Source organism: Pimephales promelas, chromosome 12, assembly GCF_988280905.1.
Source record: "Pimephales promelas chromosome 12, fPimPro1.hap1.1, whole genome shotgun sequence".
Classification (NCBI taxonomy): Eukaryota; Metazoa; Chordata; class Actinopteri; order Cypriniformes; family Leuciscidae; genus Pimephales; species Pimephales promelas.
Window position 1 is genome coordinate 29,599,829 of NC_142780.1, and position 26,156 is coordinate 29,625,984.

At 37.1% G+C, this 26,156-nt stretch overlaps 2 protein-coding genes across 6 annotated transcripts in view; one reads left to right on the forward strand and one right to left on the reverse strand.

The window, feature by feature from the left end:
* Positions 1-908: 908 nt before the first annotated feature.
* scn1ba (sodium channel, voltage-gated, type I, beta a) lies at positions 909-18,448 on the forward strand. Of its 2 annotated transcripts, XM_039650778.2 has the most exons (6): positions 909-2,098; positions 8,221-8,387; positions 10,608-10,845; positions 12,468-12,609; positions 13,570-13,641; positions 13,731-18,448. In XM_039650778.2, exons 1-5 carry the CDS (start codon positions 2,047-2,049, stop codon positions 13,634-13,636), a joined length of 666 nt encoding a protein of 221 aa, XP_039506712.1. In that variant the 5' UTR covers positions 909-2,046; the 3' UTR covers positions 13,637-13,641; positions 13,731-18,448. The 2 variants fall into 2 exon arrangements, with proteins under 2 accessions (XP_039506712.1, XP_039506713.1); XM_039650779.2 differs by lacking the exon at positions 13,570-13,641 and having other exon boundaries at positions 911-2,098.
* gramd1a (GRAM domain containing 1A) overlaps positions 16,307-26,156 on the reverse strand; it is a 31,194-nt gene continuing 21,344 nt past the window's right edge. For all 4 annotated transcript variants that reach the window (XM_089117908.1, XM_089117909.1, XM_089117910.1 and 1 more), the window contains 8 exons: positions 25,974-26,095; positions 24,449-24,591; positions 24,256-24,359; positions 23,951-24,178; positions 22,986-23,067; positions 21,929-22,036; positions 21,731-21,851; positions 16,307-20,730 (listed from right to left, as the gene is read on the reverse strand). In XM_089117908.1, coding sequence (XP_088974034.1) covers positions 20,635-20,730; positions 21,731-21,851; positions 21,929-22,036; positions 22,986-23,067; positions 23,951-24,178; positions 24,256-24,359; positions 24,449-24,591; positions 25,974-26,095 — 1,004 coding nt within the window. In that variant the 3' untranslated portion in view covers positions 16,307-20,634. The remainder of the gene's footprint in view (positions 20,731-21,730; positions 21,852-21,928; positions 22,037-22,985; positions 23,068-23,950; positions 24,179-24,255; positions 24,360-24,448; positions 24,592-25,973; positions 26,096-26,156) is intronic.

The window sequence follows — 26,156 nt, forward strand, 5'->3', positions numbered from 1 at the left end:
ATAGGAGCCTACATAAGCCACGTTGTGCATTTTAGAATGTAGATATAGGCCTACCCTTCATACATCTTGAAGTAGTGCTCCCCTTTAAAAGCTTGATGGGAGGTTGATTTCGGGCAGAGATGCTGCTTCATATTAACGTGATGAGATTCCTCCCAAATTACTGATTTAAGATATGAATGAATTAACTATGGGACGATAAAGCATCTATTTACGTTAACTTGAAATTATATCCCCAGAAATCATGCTTTCCATCCTTCCCATTCATCCCACTCTACTGCAATGCATCTGCATATCCCTCCCCCATCCTTGCTCACCTCCAAGTCACTCCTCGCCTATCCCAAATGCCGCATCTTCCAATACAGCAGCTATCGTCAATGAACGCACCACGTTTGGGCTTAACGTGCGATTCTCCGGTCCAAAAGGATTATTTTGTGCATATCATAATTTCAAGACCAAACATTTATAACAGTTTAATTTCCGTGACTCTTAAAACACCTCGCGTGACGTGACCAACGGATTGATTTAACCGCGCGAGCGACTTCATCCACGGAGAAGCCGTTTTTTCGGGATCGTATCCCGCTGAATGAAGACTAAACGTGGGGAAGGAATGTTGTTTTGACTAAATACAGGTGGTAATCGGACACGGTAGGCTGAGAGATATAGAAACCTCAAAAGCACCCTAAGGTCACGTTTATTATTGTTGACTTGACAGGTGAAACGCCATCGACGTTGTTGGCATTTGCATCAGCCGATAATACGAAAAAGGACAACGCCAGCGTTGTACCCACTGAATATTATATTATTCAAAAGACTAAAGAGAGTGTATTTGAAATCATTTTTTATTCATTTATATGTAATGTAACGCTAGACCCATGAATTATGTACTATTATTAGCATATGTTGGTGATCATCATAACGCGCTGTTAAAATATGCCTTGATGTTTGACATTTGGAAATACAGACTATTTGGCAAAAGTAACATGAGCATAACTAGTAACTACATCCAATCATAGTAACCATTTCTTAAATGTGTTAGCAACTTCACATGGATTTGCTTAAATGAGAGAAAGACAAACATTAAACCAAGTATTGAATAGGCAGCCTGCTAAATCTGTTGATATTTTATGTAGGCTACAGTGCAATGTTAGCTAAATTACCTCATTTCATACATTTAGCTGATTTTTCCTATTCATAATTGTCTAAAAATCCTATAACTTCAAGATAAGGTCAAGATCCTAAGAGATATATTCTCTAATTCACTCATTTACATAAGCAATAATTCACAAAATACATAAGCAATACATATAATTTAGTGTAGAAGGAATGTCTGAATAATCATTAAGGAGATCCACTGTCCATTTTAAACTCATTGTGGCAAAGATTGGATCACTTCAAATGTTTTTCTCCTCAGGTCAAGTCAACTGATAACTGTATAACACAAAACTCTTAGTTAATGTCACTTGTCTTCCATTATCTGGACACAGTTATCATTCAAAACTAATCACAACCTCAGCTCCAAGTCTTCCACTGTCAAGAAAACAAGAACTCTTTGTTGTTTAGTGAATATCTCTATATATTTTAGAAATCAGATCAGATATTCACCAGAATATTTAATCACTTAAATATACGTCAAGAAGAACCGTTACTGACTGAAACTCGAGTGTGGCATCTCATCTCTTTTTTCTTTCATGGAGTAACTAAATACTCTGGACTTGTTGGATCGATTTTCCGCACAGAGGGCGGCGTCACATCTCTGATACTCCCTTACTGGACTCCCTTGCACCTCATCAAAACACTCATCTCCCACCCGACAAGACAGGAGGAAAACATCATCGTTTTCCACTCTGGCAAGCTCATCAATTCACAGATCCAGGGGACACATTTCCTTTGCAGAGCTCCTGTCTCATTGTGGACTACTTGCCGAGACCTCCTGCCCTTCAGTTTGAGCCTGTTTTGGGTCTGTGTGTGTCTGTGTGTGTGTGTGTGTGTGTGTGTGTGTGAAAGACAGAAGCACGACTCAGAAAGCTGTGGCTATCACCTGTGAAGATGTCTGCAGTGCGACTTCTGCGGGTCCCTGTGCTGCTGTGTTTATCACACGGTGAGTGTCTTAAGTGCACTTTGAAACATTTGAGACACACATTTCAAGCCTCACACCCTTTATCTGTGTCACTCAGGCCATGATAAAACTGCAGGTACATGTACAGCAGGAATCCGCTTTCAAGCTAAAGTGTATCTGCTGCTCTCATTTGTTTATATTAGTATTTTTATAGTATTTAAAGTGTTTTAATAGATAGTTAGATGGATACTATAACACTATATACACTATAGTAAAGATAATCCACAATATACATATAGATACACATTTATTCTTATTATTATTCATTTTTAATTATATATGTCTATTTATATATTGCATGTGCTTGTATATAAACATTTAATATTCTGTTTACTATGTACAGTAAATAGTGTATAGCCTATATAAAGTATAATTTAATATAGTATATATATATATATTCAAATAATTCTGTATGTTAATAATATAAATAATATAATATATATATAAATCACTTTATCGTTATCACAAGAATTATCTCATGTACTTTTTGTAATGAATTATTTTATTAGATGTTAAAATATAATGCAACTGAAATTTTAATTTCTTGCTGACCTAATCAGGACAATTTAGCACCAGTCCAGAAATAGTACGTCTTTGCTTTTTGTTTATTGAGTCTTAGTTTAAAGTGGTTGTGTTAATGGGTTTTGGGGTTTCCGGATTGTTGAGTAAAAACCCAAACCAGCTGTCACTTTTAGTAGAGCATGTGTTGATGTTAAAATGGAGGTTGTCCAGACAGAAATATTGCTCTTGTCCAAGCTCGGTTGCTTCTGTTACAAGCTGTTATTATCTTCCAGTAGGTCGTGAATTCTCTGTTTTGTGTTGTGATTCTTGAATGCTAGGTTTTATGGTGGGTGTTCAAAATATGTGGCTGTCAGTGCTTTGTTCATAGCCTGAATATCTTTCGTCTGTGACTGTAAGGAGGGAAGTGATTGAAATAAATCGCTCCCCGCTGGGAACAGGTGTTCTCAGTTATGCCTCAGTGATAGATGTCCTAGTTTAAGCAGTGAGGATTTGTGTCGGGACACCCATTATGAGAATATGTGTTCCGTATACCCTGTACTAGCAGGTTATGAACCGACAACTTATCAGTTGCTTAAATGGTTAAAAGTCTTTTTTATTTCATATGCTAATTCTCTTGAAGTATTGTAACTAAATGACACACTCTTTAAGTCACATTTGTCAATTTCATCTTTTTGTATAATGAACTGCACTTTATTTCACTAAATTGCCTATCTACTATTCAAAGCATTTAGCAGATCCTCTTATCCAGAGAAACTCACTCTAAAAATTGCTTCATATTTCCTTAATTCTAGAAAAGGAGTAAATTTGGAACAGAAGGTTAAAATAAGAAAAGGAGAAAGCTCAAAAGGAGAACTTGTGTAACACCTTTTTGGTATAGTAAGTATAGAATCACCAAGGAAAAGGGGCTTTAAAGGGTCATGAAACCCTAAACCCAATTTTTCTGAGATTTTAACTGAGGTATGTGTGTTGAACACCATTGAAGACAGTGTTAGCATCTGTTAGATTTAATATAGTAGGGGGGAATTGGTAAATTTTTGGGGTTTTTTTCACCGCTATTTTTGTCTTCCACGTTTAAAATCTTCATTGTGGGCTAGGGCTGTGAAACGATTAATCGCGATTAATCGCATCCAAAATAAAAGTTTGTGTTTACATACGTACTTACATACCGCATCACTCGCAAGACGCAACTCGAAGTGGTGAACAAGGCCGAAGCCCACCATTCTCCAGTTCTCAAAGCTCTCTCACTACAAAAATGCTTGCTACACACAGTTTAAATTAGGGTTGTGAAACGATAATCACGATTAATCGCATCAAAAATTAAAGTTTGTGTTTACATACGCACTTACATACCGCATCACTCACAAGACGCAACTCGGAGTGGTGAACAAGGCCGAAGCCCACCATAATTCTCCAGTTCTCAAAGCTCTCTCACTACAAAAATGCTTGCTACACACAGTTTAAATTAGGGTTGTGAAACGATTAATCGCGATTAATCGCATTCAAAATAAAGTTTGTGTTTACATGCATACTTACATACCGCATCACTCGCAAGACGCAACTCGAAGTGGTGAACAAGGCCGAAGCCCACCATTCTCCAGTTCTCAAAGCTCTCTCACTACAAAAATGCTTGCTACACACATTTTAGTTGTGTCAGTGGTTGACGGCCAACCAACCGCAGCCAGAGTCTAGGCCTGGCAGTAGCATTGCGGGGAAAGATATGCAATGCATATCTACTGCGCGATATCACAGTTTGACATGTCTGTCATTGGAAAGATCCACATGGTGTCATGAATAATTAAGAGAAAGTGCCTTCTCAGTCTCATGAATAATTATGAGGCACCAATGAGTCATTAAAGCACTCACAGTGCATGGCCCACAATAGGGCTGTGAAACGATTAATCGCGATTAATCGCATCCAAAATAAAAGTTTGTGTTTACATAATATATGTGTGTGTAGTGTGTATAATTATTTTGTATATATAAATACACACACATGCATGTATATATTTAAGAAATATTTGTATATTCTATATACTTTATATATATATTTATACAAAGTTTATATTATACATAAATATAAATATTTGATATATTAATAACAAATTGTTCTTAAATATATACATTTTCATTTTTATATACAGTTTCTCCGGCTGTTTAACAGCTGTATCATATCCTGCTCTAAACACAATACTCCAGAAGTGCCATTAGTGTAAGTTTAGACTGTCTGGCTTAGTGCTGGACTGCGCTGTAATTGTTAATGTATGTTTAGATGTACACATGTTTGTGAACACTGATGATGATGATTGATTAGCTCGGCTGGCAGCGAGTGTTCAGTAGTTCTCAAGGAAATGTGGAGTTAAGCAGTGAGAGGTGGATGCAACTAAGAAACATTGGCAGAAAATTAGTCTGGATTGAAATACATTCACAGAGTGAGTGAGATCTGCAATGCTTTTGTAGTTTCTAATAAGGATGCAAATTGCAAACTATGATGCCATATATGTCTGTGTTAGTTTTTTTATGGTATATGTTGAATATTGAAATATTGTTGGTTTGCATCTATTCTTACATTTAGATTACTTTTTTCATCATCTAATGCTCATTTAAACTATTTAAAATATAGTTAAACTGGGAGTCAACCTTTAAAGACATTAATAATTTAATAACACTGATACATGTAAAATCTCAAAATGAATATCCATTTTTCATACTGTACATTAAAACGTTTGACACCTAAATTAATGTGTTTTTTTATATATTATGTTTTAGTGTGTGTATAAATATATATATATATATATATATACATACACACACACATAGACAGAAATTTAGTACAGGTAATTTATTATTTATGGAAATAATTATCAGCTTATCATATCATATCGACTCAAATTTTAATTTTAATGCATTTTGAAAAATAACAAAACCATATGACAAAAATAAATAAAAGCCAAATATATTTTAATATGATTTAACAAGTGTGTCTTGCTGATCACGCAATCTATGATAGATCTGCTGGCCAACAGTCAAGACAGCACCGCTGAGCACTCAGACAGGAAGGCTATTTTGCTGATTAGACCTATTTGTATGTCCTAGAAAGGCTTGGGGGAGAAGATGGCGATTAATAGTTTAACAGAGGTTGAAAACAGTGGCCTAGAAACAGGCAAACCAATGAGGAGCAGGGGCTTTGTTTTCTCAGCAGAATCCAGCACTGTCATGCTCCTTCAGAACGCAGGTTTCATGCACGTACAGGTCTGGCACTGTGGAAAACTGATGTGCATGTGGGGAAAGGTGTGTCGGAAAGAGGATGAGGCGATGGGGGAGGACGGAGAGCGCGTGAATGCTAAATCTGGGCAAGGGTGAACAAGGACATATTATATGAAGGACTGTCTCTTACTGGTTCTTCTTAATGGAAATTGCAGCCATCCCAGCATCAAGAACCAATTGTGAGAATCCCAGTGTCTTAAGGCTAAAAAAGAAGAGGCTTTGTCTTGAGATCTGGTCGCCTGAGGAAATATCACTGGCGTTTGTATTCACCATCAACTAGGGGGTCACCAACAATATCATTCATTGTAGATTCATTTTAGAGATTAGATTAAAGACGAGTGGACGGAGATGAGAATATGTGGATTGTTAGATCACTGGCCAACATCATGTCACACATTGGGCGATGTATCAAAGAGCTTTTGTTTCTATGGACAGTCTCCACCCTGGGGCTCAGTGTTCGTCACAGGTCTTTGCCATTTCCCAAGAGGCCAGAGTGTATATGTCACTGCTATACAGATTTAGACTGTCCTCGGCGTCTTGTTTACACATAGAAAGCCTGAATCAGCTCTCAAAAGGCTTTTTCTTCTCTTTCCCTTGAATCTTTCATTGCACCACAGTGTTTCTGTTGCTCAAACAGTTGAACATGGTGCAAAGAAATCAAGGTCATGGGTTCAATTCCCAAGAAATGAATAACTGATTAAATGTTTAACTTGAATGCAGTGCAAATTGCTTTGGATAAAAGCGTTTCCGTCCAAAAAAGCAATTGTAAAAATTGTTTAATTCTACTTTTTAGCGCATTAATTCAATCCTGGGATTAAGCAGGCATTGTGCAGTCTAATCTGGAATAAGTTGCATAATGTAATCTCTGTGAAAAGGGGTTATGTAATGACCCTTTCCCCGCAGTGACACTGACAGAAGTTTAGCCGGCAGTTTTTGACATGTCTGAGGTCAGCTTATTGCGTACATACTGTCCGTCCTTGGCTTTTAAAGAGAAAGGGAGAGGTCTCCTTTCCTCCCACCCTTTATAAAGTCCTTTGATGTCCTCAGAAAACCCCCCCCCCCCAGATTGCAAATGCATGTTATTAATCTTATTGTGAAGTATGCAAATCAACCGATGCATAGAACACAGTCCCTGTCCTACATTTCTTTTTTCTTTTTTAATAACCCGTTACACTCGGATGCACAAATCAAAATAAATGAAAAGATCTGACTTTAAAGATAATAGTTAAACACAATAATAAGTGGAATCTTTCAAAATTGAAATCCATTGTCCACATGTACATTACATCATGATACCTCATTAAAATGAGTTTAATGTTAATTAGACATGGTATAGAATTGAAATGTCAGCCATTTATTGGCTTGCTTAGTAATGTGTCAGCATGATGTGATTTGACCCTTCCTCCCCTTTCCTCTGAAACTGAAGTATTTCTGTATTGATCATTGTTTTTCCTCTCCAATCTACCCTTTTTCTTCCTCTCCACAGGCAATAAATCAATAATCTGTAATAATAATTATAATCAGTGATGTGATGGATGTAAGACTGAAAACGTTTAACTCTGTTTCCCTCTTTCCCCCTTGTTTTCTTCCTTCTCTTGTCTTCCAGTTGGGGTGGCACCAATTTTTACTTTTTCATCCTTCCTCCTTTTCTCTTCGCAATCAAAAGCAAATGATAAATGTTGTTTTCCTGAATATTATTACAGTACAAAATCGAAACAGCAGGACTGTAGTCAATGTAAATTGATGTGTGTGCAATGTTTCTTGTCCCTCATCTCATTGCACACGTATAAATACTTCTCCAGAGGTCAGAATTGCAAAAAGATCATTGGTTGAGAGCGATACAGATGTCTCTGAGGGAACAGCAGGGTGAAGTGTGAGAGAAAGACACTTGGAATATCAGGTGTGTTCCTTTCTGCAAGTGTTTGCGACTTCTAGGCATATATAGAGACTTGCATCTATATATGATAGTAGATTAATGACTCAAAAAGGATCACAGTTCATAACAAACCATTTATTTCCCCTCAAAGAATTTTGATGCCGTTAATTAGGACTATTTCAACTGCACAATCGGTCATGAGTGGAAATAAAGCTTGCAAGAAAATGCTCTGCCTTGAACTAAAAAAATGCCATCATGCATAATCCCCCACCCCTTTTGCATGCAAAAGGAAAAAAAAAATAAGATTAAAACAAGATTTAAACATGCTAATGCCTGTCAGCTCAAAACCAAAAATTGGGCATCACTAAGAATAAAAAGAGCTTTTTGCGAACTGAAGCAGATGTGTCTGTTTCTGTCACTGAATGTCTTCCTCTTCCTGTAGTTTGGCTCTGCCACGGGGCGTGTGTGGAGGTGGACTCCGACACAGAGGCGGTGGCGGGTCAAGGCTTCAAATTGAGCTGCATCTCATGCAAGATGAGAGGGGAAGTGCCGGCCTCTGCCACTGTGGACTGGTGGTTCATGGCCAAAGGCGAGAGTGAATTTACACACGTGAGTATGAGACCAAACACAGCTTGACCTCACGTGTTGGAGAGACAGATGTTGCTCCCTCCGTACAACGCATTACCTAAATCAGGGCTTGACATTAACTTTTTGAGGCACTTTTTGAGGCACAAGCAAATTTATGTTTCACTTGTCCATGCACAAAAGTCACTTGTCCGGGTAAAGATTTATAATTTTATCTAGGGCTGCACGATTTGGGGAAAATGTCATATTACGATTATTGAGGTCAATATTGCGGTTGTGATATGCGATTGAAATTAGCAATAACAATTAAATGATTGAGAACACCTATAATGATCAATAAGCCATTGATGTCTGGATAAAAATTGTCTAACTGTCTAACAGGTAGGACATATACAGAAATTGATTAAAGTTATCAAACAGTCTGCGCTGCATAAATTATAAATTATATATAGACTACTATTTATTAAAGCTACACAAGTTCTTTAGTCAAGAGCAGTGAGTAATTTTCTCTGTTCCCTTTGTTGTTTCATTAACTTTACTGACAGAACGCTTTATTGGTAGCTGGCCCTTTAAGAGGAGCCGCTGTGGACAGAGACGCGGATCTCACACGGGCCTCATTCTCTCACGAGTCACAACAACTCTTTATGTCCATCATAAGACTGCTCTTATGTTATGAAGATACTCGACAAATGACATTTTGGCTTAATTGTGTGTGTTGTTGATGTTCGTTCAAGCGCGAAAGATAACTTCTGGCGCGCGGGGTCTGTGCATGCGCGCGTCTTTCTGTGAATCACATTCAGGACATTCACAGGCAGCGCGAAAAATTTGTTAGTTTCAAATCGGTAAAATTAAATCTGTAAAATAGACGTAACGAGTGGCACATAACGTGAAGTAACATGGTATTTTATTTTGCCGGTCGGACAACTAATTTTCTCTTCTAGCCTACTTGTCCTACAAAAAATCCACTTGTCCCGGACTAAATGTCGAGCCCTGCCTAAATTAATGCGCAGATGCCTTTTTACATCTCTAGCACAGCTGTGTGGGTGTGTACTGACATGCACACAGGAATCAATGCAACTTAATTATTTCATAATTTACCATTATGGTATAATAATAAAACACCACAAACCCCAAAGCATATTTGAGAATGCTGCATTTTTCATGCAAGAACACTATCATGCTTTATTTATGAGCATCTTAGTGGCCAGAAGGGAATTACTTCACATTACAGAACACTTTACTGTGAGTGTGTTTATGAGGAGGGTAAGGAAGGCCATTAGAGCTACTAGCTACCAAATAGGCGTTACACACAAGCTTCTTTGTGTATTATGCCATAGTCATTTGTGTGAGTTAGTTTAGCATAGAATATTACCAGAATTATATTTCTTATGCAAGAATGAAAGAGAATGAGAAACTGTTTAATATTTACCGTTTTATATATTTTTATTTATATTTTAATAGTTCAATTAAAATGTTAAATGATTGGCGTATTTAAAGTAATGCAGAGCATAACTATGTCCTGCAATATCTTCATTTCCATGACCTCTCCAGATATTCATACAGGATAAGGATTTGTAAAATCAACATTTAAATGTAATAAGGTATAAATGTCATAATGTATTCGATTTTACTTATAATTGCTGTTGGACGCTAATTTTAATTTTATCACTGTGGCTTGTGGCAGATTTGACTACTAAGACCAAAATCTAGCCTATGATGAGCTGATTTAAACCAGACTTAAACTCAAAACCTTTTTTTTTTATTTCCTATAGATGTTTAGCCTGGGTTTCCCCATACTGCCTTTGTGCAGTGCGATTTTATTCACGCTGCTAGGTAGTCTGGATATCAGTATCATTGACCAAATTTTCGCCTCATAACCAATCACAGAACGGGGAGGGAGCAGTAAGACGATGACGGCGTCTATGTGACACACTGAAGCAGTTTGTTTATGCCTATAGACGCGAAGTTACCATTCGATGCAGCCTTGGACATTGTTCTAAGTAGTTTAGATTAGAACGCAAATAAATCTCTGACCAATCGTATTCTTCCTCGTCTAATTTCTTTCGCTCTACATACGTCATCTGGTATAATTGAAACGATTGGCTATGAGCTACGTACAGGCGCATTTGATAGACATTCGTAAACCACGCCTCAAATACGAGTGGTTTGAGTGCTGAATCAAATATTGTGTACTTCACACTGGTTATTTGCCATAGAGGTCTCACTCTTATTTCTTACGATTAGATCTACAGTTATGCAGAAATGTCAAGCTACATACTGGATGACCACTTCGACGACCGCCTGGCCTGGGATGGCAGTAAAAAAACGTATGATGTGGAAGACGGCTCAATTTACATCCTCAACGTCACCTTCAACGACACCGGCACCTATCGATGCCTTTTCGACCGCATGCTCATCTTCCCCTATTATGAGTACCGCACCACCACCGTCAAGTTTATCACCCTCAACGTAGTGGGCCATGGTATGTCACTTAAAAGAAAATGAAATTTACAGGGAGAGGAAACAAATGCAAATGTGACTTATGCAGGCACAAATCAGAGTTAGAGGGTTAACATCATTGGCCTGATAGAACACAACACACACAATCTTCTGCAATGCAGCCAAAAAACACAAGTGTGTGTTCATGAGTCAACACTGAATAGAAATGCCTTAAAAATCTCAAAAGCAAGGACACTCTCATTGCCTTTTCATGGCCCTGAAAGCAAAGTGTTTCATAGCAGTAGCACCAGGGCTTTCATTATCTGTGTCCTTGACTCGTCAAATGCTTTCTGTTTTGAAAGCAAGGATGTTTAAGAGTCTAATGCATTTTATTTGAGATATTTGCATTTTTTTTCTCAATATTTGCAGTATTTATAATGTCGATTGACATAGCACCAATAATCATAGTGTGTTATATGAGGAAAAGTGTTTCTTATTTTTGCCAGCCCTGGCTCTAGGCAAGATAAAACATGACAGGAGGAAAACAGGAAACAGAATAATCAAAACGTAAATTACAAATTACTAAGGCCCCGTTTACACGAAGGGAAAACGCAGATATTTCCCTGCGGATTGGCCTCTCGTTTACACGAAAACCCCGTTTTTATCACAGAAAACAATTATTTTTAAAAACTCCGGCCAAAGTGGAGATTTCTGAAAACGGCGGTTATGTGTTGTCGTGTGAACTGGGAGAAACGGCGTTTTAGGTTCGTTTTAGGTAAGACTTTATCCTTAACCTCAACACTGCCGCCAATAGGTTTGGTATAGTTATGATGGCGCTCGACGGCGTATTTATGCAGGTGTGTAACGGAGAGGGGGGAAATATATTCGTTTCGCTTTGTGTAAACGTGGCCTTAAGATGCTGATCAGGATCCATTTTCAGGCAACAGTGTCGCTTTTGTTAAATAAAACTATTATATATCATTTTTGTCAATTTAAATTAAGCTGAGATAAAATAAAATACAAATGTATGAAAAACTGATCAAAAATAAAATGTTTGTTGAAACACTGAAGCTACTAGAACTGAAAAAACATTGAAAAACGAATAAAAATGACAAATTCGTTTAGTTATATGTGGATTTGTAATATGTATACAATTATAAACATTTTGACAGCCAGCGATCACATGGGAAAATCTCCTTTTGTAGTTTGAGGGAAAAGTGTAGAGTATTTCTGACTAACACTTTCCCCCTTCAATACAATGTAAAGTGATCAAATCGTATTTTTTTTGTTGGAAACTACTCTCAAAATCAACTTCTGAGGAATCTGAGGGGCCACATGTTCAGTTTGACGCTTCCGCTGAGAACTTGTCTGTCCACTGGGACAAAAGCCGCACAAATGCTGACGGTGATAATTCAATCAGAGTCTGAGTCAGGCCTGTATCAGCCCTGATGTCACTACAGATGTGTCTGTCTTACGAAATACTGACTCTGAGTACTGAAACCCGCACAAATATGTTCAGAACGTACTTTAAGATTCCTTCTATCAGTGTTTGATCATAATATTAAGAGGAGTAATTCAGAATAAGTCTGATTAGATGTGGTGGTAAGGATTATATGGAAATGTGAAAGACTGAACTCCACTGAATTTGATCTCACTTACCCCTAGCTACACGCGGCATGGCGTCCATCTTATCTGAGGTCATGATGTACGTGTCTATCATCGGGCTGCAGTTGTGGCTGTTGGTGGAGATGGTCTATTGTTACAGGAAGATCGCGGCAGCGGGAGAGGAAGCGCTCAGAGAGAGCGAGTGAGTCACGTTTCCATTTTCTAAACACTTCCTTATGGTTTGCTCTAAACACCTGTCTACCACATTAGGGACCATTAAGGGTGTCCTATTAAAACAGGAAATTTGGGGCAAAATATACTGAAGGGCGTATTTGTATGCTCCCAAATCTTCCCTAAGTGGAAGATGAGCTGAACTCTATCAGGGATGCATTAACATAAAGGAAAGCAAACAAACATGCACTAAAAAAAATTCGAATTCAATTTTATGGGATCTTTATTTAATACATTTGTGTCAAAAGTTTGGAATAATTAAGGTTTCACGTTAAGTCTCTTATGCTCACCAAGGCTTATTTGATCAAAAATATAGTGAAAACCATAATGTTGTGAAATATTATCAATAACATAATATGGAATCATATATTTATATATAACATAATATATAATATGATATAATCAATGTTGAAAACAGCGTTATGGTTTATATTTTTGTGTAAACTTATACACTACCATTTAAACGTTTGACTACTAGACGCATTAAATTGATTCAAGTAACAGTAAATACATTTATAATCTTATAAAAGATTTCTATTTCAAATAAATGTGGGCCTTTTGAACTTTCTAGAGTCTGTCTAGAGAAAATTGGAAAATTGCTTGAAAATTCAGCTTTGCAATACAGAAGCGAAACAGTTTTATTTTAAAATGTAATAATATTTCACAGTATTACTGTTTTTACTAGTACTTATATTATATATTATTCCAAACTTTTGACACCCAGCTTAAAATCGAAGACAATTACATTTCCGTCTTTTATTACTTTCCACTGCTTTTCTTCCTTCAAATCTATATTTCCCACAATCCCCAAAAGATCTACATTTTTCTGCAGGCTGCTGTTCTCATAACTTTTGAATTTCGTGTTGCTGTTCTTTTCTTCATTACCTTTTCTGTCCCTTCTGCCTTCTTTCCATCCTTCCTATTCTCTTAGGGCGGAATATTTAGCTATAAGCTCGGAGGGTAAAGATAAGTGTGCAGGTGTACCGGTGGCAGAATAACACAGGTGGGATTGTTAAGTGTAACTCTTATGGTCACATCTAGACTTCCTCTATTTCGTGTCTGTTTAACCGTCTGCCTTTTGTTTTATTTCAGATCCAAAAAAAGTCTCAAGCTGAAAGCTTGATGCTCCATCCATTATGACATCACCAACGGCCTCCCCCATCACCCACACCGGCCCTCTGCCATAACCACAGGGCTGCTGGTTCACAACAACTGTGACAGAAACGCCATTCTGAACCATCAGGGAAATGCGGTCACGCATTACGTAAAAAGCGTTGTATTTAAAGGTCCTACACAACAACTTTAAAGGTCCCCTGACATACACATTTTTAACATTAATATGAGTTCCCCTAGCCTGTATATACTAACTTTCAAAAAATTCATTTCAATCGGTGTAAACCGAGCTTTGGTTATCTTTCTCTGTCTTTGAGAAAATGAAAGCTCAGATGCGCTGATCTTGAATCTCTTCCATATGATGTCATTAGGAGGAAAGGTTACCTCCCCTTTCTCTGCTTCGCCCGCCCAGAGAATGCGGCTCGCCCATGAGAAAATGAGCAAGGAAATACGAATGCACAAGCGCTATTTGAGTTTTCCTCGAGAGATATCATAGCTTGCAAACGAGCGAAGCATAGCAGTTGATCAGTGTTCGGATGTACAAATGAATTCAAAAGTATTTTTTTAGTTCCTTCATCCGAGCCTCTGAAGAAACAATGGGTTAATTTTATTTTCTCTGAAAATGCGCCGACACAACTTCCCAAAGTTTTGTATGGTCCAAACATTTCACTGACGACTGTTTCCTCAACTCGATGAACGTCTGAAAAGAAATCGATCGAGCTACAAAACAACAATTTCTGATGCGTAGCCTAATTGTTCAAGTCCAGACAGGTAATCTTTCTCTTAAAATCGTAAATGTCAAGCCAGTGACTTACTTCCCATCTTTTCTTTCAGTAGGATGAAAGTATTTAAATTGTGAACAAATTATACAGAAAGCAATCAAAGAAAAATCTTTCCACAAAGCGCGAGTTTATCTGGACACTCGTTATGAGAGGCTACACTGCACAACGAAGCTCTTACTGTATGTACATCATCGTGTCTGCATTGGTGAAAGCATTAGAGAGAGTGATGATAAGATCTTCATTCTGGCGATCGACAGACTGTCCTCTGCTTGGCAACATTTATGTGATGGGAATAGATCTAAATACTTTAAAAACTTCTCACGATTCGTTAATCCCGATAGCTTTAATAAAAAATGCATAATAGCTGTAGTAAAAGTATTCGAGAGAGTTTCACAAGTTATTTCATATGCAATTATGTCAGCCAATCACAGCAGTGGGCGGTTACACTGAATCCCACAGCAGACACGCCCCTTCAAACAGAGCGTTCAAATCAGAGGCTAAAGGAAAAATGCCTTTTATTTCTAAATTATGACTATTTTTGATCTAAAAAAACATATTAGCATTGTAAGGGCAACCCAGGAAACATTATAAAATAACCACATGTCAGGGGACCTTTAGGGTTAACGAATGAATGATGCATGAGTCTGTAACACTGAACATAAATTATACTGAACATGGCATGCGTGTTTTAGCTTTTAACACCTTTTTCTAAATAAGAAACCAGCTTTAAATGTGAAACAAAATGAGTCAACAGTATATTATATCCACTGAGCCAGAGGACATCAGAAATATTATACTGCATAAAATCGGTCACAATTTACTGATCAAGAGCAAAAAAAAAAACAACAACATAAAAACATGATCTAATCAAATCTAATTATATATGTGAGAACATATTATAATATATATATTAGGGGTGTCTTTCGTTTCGCACGCTTGTGTAGCGAACTGATGCGGCGTTGTTTTAATGCAGAATTTTACTATATGCAAAATTTTATTTGAGTTTCGCACTTTGCTTAGGAAAGTTGCATCCATATCTGTAAATGTATGAAATTTATGCCAGTATTTCAATTTTGCAAAATCCAAAACAAGTCTCCATTAATCTCCACAGACTTTGCTGAATGAGTGCCAAATTGAACACTCTTCCAAACGGTTAGACCCCTCGTTGAGGCCGCTATGGGAACTCTGGGGGGTAATAATCTGGCAGGGGTCAGAATTTGCCACGACACTGGTGTCGTCCTGACTTCCGACGTAAATCCCCAGTATTAGGATTAGGAAATTAAATAAAGGCTTCAACGAGGGCTAATAATTTATTTGCAAGGATTGAAATTAGGCACAGCATTCTGACTTAAATATACATTATGCAAAAATATTTGGCATCCAAAATTGGAAGCAATCTTTTCCTGAAAAAACATTAAATCGCAGCAGGAAGAGTGTTTTGCAGCAGTATTGACAGACTTTTAAAGACAGAGTCATAGTTTGTTCACTAAAGCACTGTTTCCCCCCTGCTGTACCAAAAACACCAAACCGTGACTATTATCGAACCATTATTTAAGTTCATCGTTTAACCCCCTAATATATATAGAACGAGAAATCAGACAGAAAATCTCAGATTTGGCAGCTGGGAACTGATTAGCATTACATAACTAATGCCAACAAATAATAATGCGCATTTACAACAAGAGCTGTCTGAGTACAGTCGCTCTCACATACAGGGGATTTAAACCCACACTAATTTAACAAACCACATGTAAGCTAACCATTACTTTTAAAAAAATTTTACTGAATCATAATAGTCCAATTTAAAGGTACACTATGTAACTTTAGGCCCTCTAGCAGTAAAAACTGCATGCATTTTGAGAAAGAATATTGTTTGGCTGTGTTTCAGATATGCTTGACTTCGGATATGAATATGACGCTTCACAATAGATATTGCTTTACAGTTAACACTGTTGGAGAGCTACATGGAAATTTATCTGTTCAATAAAAAACCTCACTCGTTGAGTAATAAAATGCAATCTCCGCCACACTTTTACAACATTTCAAATCCCTCAGTTCGTCACGTTTTCTTTTTTCCAGCAGACTGGAGGTTCGAGATTTAGCACTCCATGTCACCGTTCTTGTTCGTTGTAACTACTAACCTATGCGCCAGACCAGCAGTCTCAAGCTGTGTCCCATTTGTAAGGCTGTGAAGGTTAAACTGAGCGTTGTTAAATGGGACGGTCCAGCCTAGTTCTTGCCGCCTAGCAACAGTTGCCGTCGATGAGTGACAGTAATGTTTGTACTAGACTTTTTTTGAAAGTTATATTAAACTGTCTGAGAACAAGATACAAAACACAGTCTATTATTTTCACCATGTTCCATATCTTTATAAGTATATAAACTATGTGTAATCGCATTTGAGCCACATTTGACTTTTTTACATTTGTATCATTGGATATGTGAGCAAATTGAAACCCAATACTTAAGTTTAAAAGTGTAATTCGGCAATTTCCCTAAAAAAACAACTTTAAAAAAATGGCGCGCAATGAATTCTGGGGTAGGCAAGGCTTCGAAGGATGCATCTGTTGTATCCTTCATTTCACGGGACACGAAAGAGGCATTTGAAGAAGCCTTCGTCACTTAGCGGTGACGCAATCGGCCTTCGAAGGATGCGGCTTCTGAATTGGGACGCGGCATCAGACTGGTGTTGGGGCGGAGATTATAGCATCATTAAGGGTAGGTTTAGTGATGGGGTGGGGTTAGGCATTTGTCAAGGTTGAGCTTAGGCCCTGTTCACACCAAGTGTGCCACACAAGTCCTGAAAAGTGAAGCCAAAAAAGGTTTTGATCGCCCCCATGTGGCTGGTACCAGTATAGGTCAAAAACCCTTTCCTCTTCACGAAGTGAATTAGGGTAAGATGTTTTGGAAGATGATAAGACTTATTTAAACCAAAAAAGTTACATAGTGTACATTTAAATTGTTCTTTTCATTTACAAACAGTACACAAGCTCTCTGTATTTAGACTTTACTGTCTTGGTGTGAAACAGTAAATATATTTAGCACCATAAAGCACAAAATATCCATTCATGCTGAAAAGCAGACATTGCCAGTAGCATGTAAAGCTATTTAAATCGTTCTCTTAAAAGAAACAAATGCAAATGAATGTCACATGTTATAATCGTAGACGTGAAGTACTTTGTTGTCTAAAATATCAAAGTCTACATCAGCTACCGGAACTAACGTGATAATTCAATATATTAAGAATGTGTTGTAGAGGATCTGTGCTATTAATCATTTTTTTAAGTTGACCTGATCATCCCTCCGCTTTTCGTTTTCTCTTTGCTGACAAGATAATCAAGGGCTGTATGAAATCGATTGAGAATGACTCAGAAAGGCCGGATGCGCAAATCTCTGGCTCTTAATGCATGATGATTTCGAAAGAAAATGGATAGGGAAAGTTTGAATCAATTGTATTCATTCACAAGTGTGGTAAAAAAAATACTTGTCTTTCCTCTCCCTCTTAGTAGCCAATTCCAGGCCGTGACTACAGAGGGCAGCACTACACTGACAGTGTCTCACTGCCTTTTATGCATGAATGAACATTCTGGAGACTTCTTATCTCTGGCTTTCTTACTTTTATATCTTTCATTCATAGGTTGTTAAATTGGTAGATTTTTACTGCATGATTTTAAATGCTCTTTTACTAACACCGTCATAAACGCGCAAAACTTTAACACGACCACAGCTGCTTTTAGAGCTGTGATTACCTAAACATAGATGGGATCGGACTAACACTTCGATGTCACTATCTGACATAGTCTGCACCTCTGTGGGAGTCAGTACAGTATATGCACATAACGACTTCCAGGATGCATTTCATGTTAAAGTGAAAATGTGACATGATAGTGTGAAATAAAATACATTTAAAAAATACAGCTGGTCTTTTTTTTGTGTGTGTCTGCTGTTTTTACCATTTGGGGTCAAGAATGCTTTTAACACATTTCTATTTTGAAACGGCAAAAAAAAAAAAAAGTTTCCACAGTTTTAAACACTGATAATAAGCACCAAATCAGCATTATAAAATCATTTCTGAAGGATCTTGTGAAAAAATAAATCACAGAATAAATTTGATTTTAAAATATATTAAAATATAAATCAGCAATTTGTATTAATATTATTAAATTGACTGTTTTAACTATTTTATCTAAATAAATCCAGTCTTGGTGAGCATAAGATCTTTCATACACGTGAAAAAAAAAATTGTTTTCCTATTTATGCGCGTGTATGTGTAATATACACACACACACAGCTAAAATAAAATTATATTCCAATTAGTAATACGCACAAGTTTTCACTTTTTTTGGCATTTTTATTATGCGTTTCTGACTGTCTGAAGTCATCTTTACAATCGTGTTTATACAATACATCCCACCTTCGCTCTCTCCCTCCCTGACCCGAATAAATAGCTCATGCTTTCATCACTCAGCAAGGGCTTTGCACAGCAGCGCCCGCAGACAGACATACAGACAGACACTCTGATAACACACTCAGAGGGAGAGATCACTGAGGTTGGAGGGCAGGCCAAAAAAAATCATCAGTAACAGACCGTCCACATGAAATGATCAAGCATAAAACAAACAGAGAGAGAAAAGAAAAAAGAAAAAAATCAAATCATAGGTGAATCTCGCCAAGTCTGTCAAGAATTTCAAATTAAAATCAATAGAAAAAATAAATATTTTGCATTGTGACAATATTTTCACGATGTCCAATTACCTAAGATTATTAATATATTTCTATATTATTGTCATTTACACCACTTTTAAATAATGCTTATTTTCATAAAAGAAAAAATGATTAAAAATGAAAATAAAAATAGTCTGGACAGGATGATTTTCACTCCACAGTAATTGAGCGGTGCTTAATTGTCAGGAAATTGTAACAATGCAAATATACGACTTTATATATATATATATATATGCTTATTTTTTTCTTTTGATTTTGAGGTGAAATGCATGGACCTGTTCTATGTGAGATTCGCCCACAGTGCTGAGTGAAATGTACATCATATACTCCTCCTGACCTTGAGTTCTGCTTGGTCCTAAACGTCCAGTCCCAGGAACGACTGAAGTCTGAATCTGTGTGTGTGTGTGTGTGTGTGTGTGTTCAGCTGCTCGAGCTAAAAGTAACTCTGAACAGTTCAAGTTTGATTCCAGTGAAACTCTACAAGGTTCCCGACACCTCGACTACATGAAACGGCTCCTCTCACCCCTAAGTTATAAATACAAAAGGATTTAAAACAAAAATAATAACTGAAACATTAGGGAGAAACAAGCAATGGTTAAAATTGTAACAGTGTGTAAAAACTCTATCTTAACAGCTGCACATTTTACTTGTACTTCGACTTCTAATTGTCATTACGATTTTTCCACGTGATTATTGCTAAAAATGGAAATTCATATTTATATTTTCGTATCCACCCATTTCTATTGGTCCTCGTTTGAGCAGGAACACGATGTTAGACTGTAATTCAAGTCTATTAAATAAATACTGCAATGGTCTGAACACAAATTTTTAACAAGTTTCAGTAACAGCTCTGAAATCATCAAACCGATAAGAAAATGAAATTTCTCTTCCGTGAAAACAGAAAAATACGTTTGTTGTGAAAAGACAAGGTCTCTCGGAGCAGACTGGAAGTCCACTGCAAACCTCCTAAAGAAGAGAAAGACACTTCCCTCTTTGAAATCTCAAACGCATCTCTCAAAAAAAAAAACTAGTAATAAAAAAGGTCCAAGATGAATTGTTTTCTACAAGCTCACATTGAGCTTCCTCAGACACTCAGTACGGCTCAAGATGCAGCACAGCTGAAAGTCAGACACTCCCATACGTGTGTGTTATTGCTTCGGTCCCAGAGTTCAAGGTGTTCAGAATCAGATTGATAGAAGAGTTGAGTTAGTTTGTAGTCCTCTAGCTGCTGCTGGGGCACTCGAGTAAGCTAAAAGCCACCCATATCAATCCCAACGTTGATGTCACTGAGAAGAGCACCGTCTCCTGTCCATGATTTATGTCACAGGGCCCAGAGTCAGTAAACGGTCGTGTGAGGGGGGGTTACCGTATGCTCTTCACTGATCCGTCAGTGTGTCTGGTGCTGGATCAGACTCCTGCTGCACCTCTGGTGTGATCATTCCCCCGTGGAGCTTCTCCAGAGACTGTTTCATCTACATTAGAGAGGGGAAACCATTAGAAATCAAAATCAACCCTTTTTATTTTCAGAATAAATGCCCCTTGTCTTATTTGTACATTACTAATCATAAAGAACCTTATAGCCTAAGCCTAAACTGGTTTGTTGTGAGGCACGCTAGCAGCAGAATCCCACTCGAAGCGGGTCGAATAGGACCGGTTACACCTGATAAATGCAGGTCTGCTTTTTTTAAAGGGGTTTTGGGCACTTCAGAAAGACATGGCAGCTTAGACTCGTTTACAGAACTCTTTGTTTTATATAATCTTTCATTAAAATGTATCTTTCCTCAGCTTTTTGCACACTAAAGAACAGAACAGAACATTCACAAGTATAAAGACAATAAGCAAAATATTCGGGTTATAATTCAGATTCTGTAATTTCCCATCGAGGGATGTATTTGGGAAATGTGTCTCTTGCGCATGTCTTCTTATCGGATCAAAAAAATGTAGTTTTTTGAGTGCATTTTTAGAATGCAAGTATACGCATCTCAGCATTTCCATCCAGTGTTTTTTTATGTGATATCCCAAAATTTGCATAAAAATAAATGGATGGACGCTATTGTCGATATTGTCAAAGACAATATTCAAAGGACACCATGAATTACTGGAAAATGAGCAGCTTTGTCATTACGGCATGTTTCATTTACAGAAACTAGGAGTGGAAATTTAAAAAATATGATAATCCCCCCCCTTAATAAATAAATTTGGACTTAATAAAATATTTTTGAGCTTGACATTATTAGACAAAAGTACAATTTAATATTTGTTTTAATGTTTTTTCCAGGTCTGTAAACCCCAAATAGAAAGTGGGCCCTGGAGCTGTGGTTGAGAATCACAGGTATAGATGGAAGACAAACTCTCGGAAAAAGTAATACAAATTCACACTCTGATGTTTTTTTTTTTTTCAGAAAATACAAAATTTCGAATGCCTGATGAAGAGCTGAACATCTTAAGTTTAAGTTAAGCTCAGGAACACACCTGATCCAGAAGTGCGACAGAAGACTGTAAAATCTGCTGCCATTTGTTCAACTGGGCCTGGTGGAACTGCCTCTGGAGCTGCAGTACCTGCGCCCACTCTCCTGCTGACTGAGGCAGAGGGCTGCGGACAGAGAGATTCCCGAATCAGCATGCCAAGAAGCGCTATGTGTGTAAGTCACTCAGTTAGTTTAAATATACCTGTCAGTTAAAGAGTACGAGTGCCAGGTCTCGAGCGTGTGTGCAGCCCGCTCGAGCGCCCAGAGTTTGTAGAACAGCATCATGTTCAGAGCCACCAGAACCACCAGACTGGAGGAAGAAAGAAGAGGTGTAAATATAGTTTTGTGTCATGATAAAAAAATATGTGTTTTCCTTGAAGCACAAAGACAGAGACTCTACCTGACACAGATCCTATATGCAGGAGGAAGTGAGGAAAGCGAGACGAGAAAGACAAGAACAGCAAAGAGATATTAGTATGCAAAAGAAGGGAGGAACAGAAATGGAAAGAGAGAGAGAGAGATACTCCATAGGTCGTGATGTTGGTACTATTATAAACTGGGTGTAATATTATTATGCACAGAAAAGTGTTAATAGGGATAGTTTACTCAAATATACCATATACTCACCCTCATGTCACATTGATTTTTTTTCTTTAGTGGAACACAAAAGGAAATATTTAGCAGCATGTCTAGGCTGCTCTTTTTATACAATGAAAGTGGAGCTGTTAAGCACTAAAAATGATCATTAAAGTTGTCTACATGACTTGTATGCTATGTTCAAAATGTTTCAAAGCCGTATGAAAACTTTCTGTGAAAAATATACTCATTTTAGTTCATATTTACTGAATAATGAGCTTTAAAGTCCCAGTCCCTATCCGCTTGAATTGTATGGAAAAATGCAGCAAAGAAATTCTGCTAAACAACTGTGTTTCAAATGACATGAGAATGAGTAAAATATGATATATCTTTCATCATCATCCTAAAAATAAACATCACCAAAATGTCTCGTCCACCGTGTTAGTTAATATGGTACATTCAAATCTCCAGAAATCAGAGCTGAGCTTAAAGTCCTCATGACTAGAAAAGACGCTGCCACTGCAGTGATGACATGACAACCTGTCAGCCTCAATGAGCTCAGATTGAATTATCCTCATCTAAAGGGAGTTCGATGACATCAGCAGCTCACATTAACGCTGACATTACACGAATGCACACAGAGGCAATGATCTTTACAGAATGCCAAAGATAAAAACACTCACATGAAGCTCACAATGAGCAGAATGGTGGAGATGCTGCTGTTGTTGCCTCGCCACCTCTCTCCCAATTTCACATATTGAGCACCTGGACAACAGCAAAACAACTCATTAAGCAGGTTATAATATCTATAATATAAGCATTAATATATTATTTATATTTTATCCAATTATACAATTATATAATTAGAGCTGTTATTTTAAAGGAAAATATTTATTTATAATATAAAATTATATATATATATATATATATATATATATATATATATTTTTTTTTTTTTTCCCTCAGATTATTTTTTTTCAGATTTACACAATTCATGAGGTTCATTCAGTTTGGAAAAGACGTAAAACTCACATTCTTGTTTATTCCAGTAAAAGCACAAACAGATATGTTAATCTTATACTGTTCTGAACCATTTCAATATTATTATTCAAAATATTAGTTTTATTTCATTAAATTACAAGTACATCATTATTAAACAAATCAATACAGACATATTGCTAGCAATATTAATAATGATGTACTGAATTTAATAATAATGAACAAATTGTTTTAAAGAGCAACAGTAAAATTAATATTAATATTATGCCATCTTCATTAAAAAATAACTTATTATTAATTATTTAAAATATTCATTTTAAAATGAAATTTAATAATATTATTATTATTATTATTATAATATATTTTACATAACAGTATGGCTGTTTTAATTTTTTCGTGCTTTCAATCATTAAACCAGAGAGCTATTATTTTGATTTTGATCAAAATATTTTGATCTATTTATAATAGTAGGATTATATATTTTTTTTCATTGGTTGGGAACTATGGAAATCAGGATAAAATATAGAAAACTTACAGAAAATCCAGTAAAACCAATTCCACATTCCACCACTAGATGTCAATGTGTTTCACATGGACTCACAGACCAGACTTAATGATTCAGCTCATGCTCCTCTGCCGACGGACTCACCAGCTTCTCTCCTTTCGCGATCGTCCCCAATTCCTCGGTCGCCCCGCTCCCCGCCTCCTCCCGCTCCCTCCCTTTCTCTCTCCCGCTCTCCTGCCCGTCTCGGACAGTTGCGTTTGCGTCTGCGCAGGCCGGGGGGAGTCTTGGCCGAGTCCGCGGAAGGCACTTCCCCAGAGCTCACCACGGAAACCTCCGACTGTAACAGCGTCTCCAACTTACACACCTCCGTCTCTGACAATGGATGCAGGGGATAATGTTTAGCACCAATGGCGCATTAAAGGTTTACACTGAGATGAGAACCTGCTTACCCATGTGTCTGTAATACTCTTCAATGCCGCTCCAAGTGTTCTTCTCTATCAGAGCTTTCACAAGACTCCACGGTTGCTTCCTGTAGCAGATATTAGACGAGACCCTGCAGACACACACACACAATGGGTCCATCAGCGGTGTTTGCTTTTGAAGCATAACAATACGTGCATTACAATGGCCAGGAAGTTCTACCTGAGGCGGCTCTTGTGCTTGTTGACAGAGGTGAGGCAGTATCTGTGTACAGTGTAGAAGTAGTCCTGGTAGGGGATGCCTGAGGTTATGACCTCTGAGTCCACCACATGACACTCCCCCCGGGAGCTGCTCTTGTGGAGAGTCTGCGCAACATGACAAAATACACCAAACTGACATTACCATCTGCTTAAACCCATCATTAAAGGACAGGAAATGTCCCTCATTTGTAAAAAAACAAAAACTGGGTTTACATTAATGCACTTTCAAAGGAAGTCTTTAACATTTGGGAATATTAAAAAGCAGCAATATGAAGCTTGTTTTTTTTCTTAAGCATTTATGTTTTTGTGTGCATGAGCTGAAAAGGTGGATAAATCGTTTTAGTGGTGGGTTTACAGTTCTAGGTGGATGAACTTCTAGTTATAAATAAACCATGTGAATAGAGCACAGCATTAAATATTAACTAGGGCTGAACAACCGAGATATGGCTTTTAGAGAGATTATTAAATCACAAATGCTGTAATTTACATATAAAAAATGGGCTATTTCTGGGATTTTCCACCAAAATAAAAAACTTGATGCTTTAATGTTTGAAAATGAAAAAAAATTACAGTGATATAGTATTATTACAATAGTAAAATTGTTCTTATTTTTGTTATTTTTATCATGATTATTTATAGTAATTTTGATATTTGACAAGATAAGAAAATGAAATATAACAGCACAAGTTTAGAAAGCAATTTTAGTCTGATGTTAACATGCATATCCCGGGTTTCACAGACAAAGCTTAAGCCTAGTCTCAGACTAAAATGCATGTTTCAGCTGTTAACTGAAAGTAACTTGCACTGACATATCTTAAAACATGTCAGTGCCATTATTTTGTCTCAAGATGAATTTAAGGCATATTAATAAAGTTACTTAAATGTCCTTGAACTAAGGTCCTTGAAATGTCCTTGTCTTAAAAACCAGACAATAATGTTTAAATATTGCAGATGTAAGTGTATTTTAATACTTATTTTAGTGAAATGCCTCCATTGTAACTGCATCTCTATCAAAGTTTTTTTTTTGTGTCAAAAGTCAGAAATATTTTTGTGATCTCAGTAGTCCTTAACTTGTATTTAACCTGCAAAAAGTGTGCTCATAATAGTCTAGGATATAAAATATTAATAGTCTATTACATCAAATTTCAGGGTTAGTTTCAGGCTTCTATGCATTGTAATTGTGGCATTCATGTTCTTTCAAATGTAAAGGAATGAAAAATGATGTCATCATTTACTCACCCTCAAATGGTTTCAAACCTGCATGACTTTCTCAATAGTGGCGTCCAAAACAATATTTGACCCAGCTGACATTCATTGTACAAAAAGACTAAATAGCTTCTTTTTTTGTTTGGCAAAAAGAAATACATACATATTTTGGAGCAACATGTGGGTGAGAAATTGATTTTTTTGGGAGAACTGCCCCTTTAATAAAAATGAGGGAGACTGAGGAACAAAAGAAACAAAGAAAAAGAGCTGTGTGGACCCACCTGTGTTTCCACCACAGGAGCTGTTTTTGGGCCCAATGGGTTGTTGATGGCGATGGTGTAACTCAGAACTCTACTGCTGTTCCCACTGCTGCTGTCCTGCTGCCACTCGTGCACAGAGAGATCTGAACCAATCACACGAGAGAGAGAGAGGGAGAGCAGGAAAAGAACAGTTAGAGAAGAGGG

Bases quoted from the DNA above. Each gene is read 5' to 3' on its own strand.
- scn1ba (XM_039650778.2), top strand. From the start codon at position 2,047: ATGTCTGCAGTGCGACTTCTGCGGGTCCCTGTGCTGCTGTGTTTATCA. The intron at 8,388-10,607 runs GTGAGTATGAGA...TCTTACGATTAG, and splicing joins GCGAGAGTGAATTTACACAC to ATCTACAGTTATGCAGAAAT. The intron at 12,610-13,569 runs GTGAGTCACGTT...CTATTCTCTTAG, and splicing joins GAAGCGCTCAGAGAGAGCGA to GGCGGAATATTTAGCTATAA.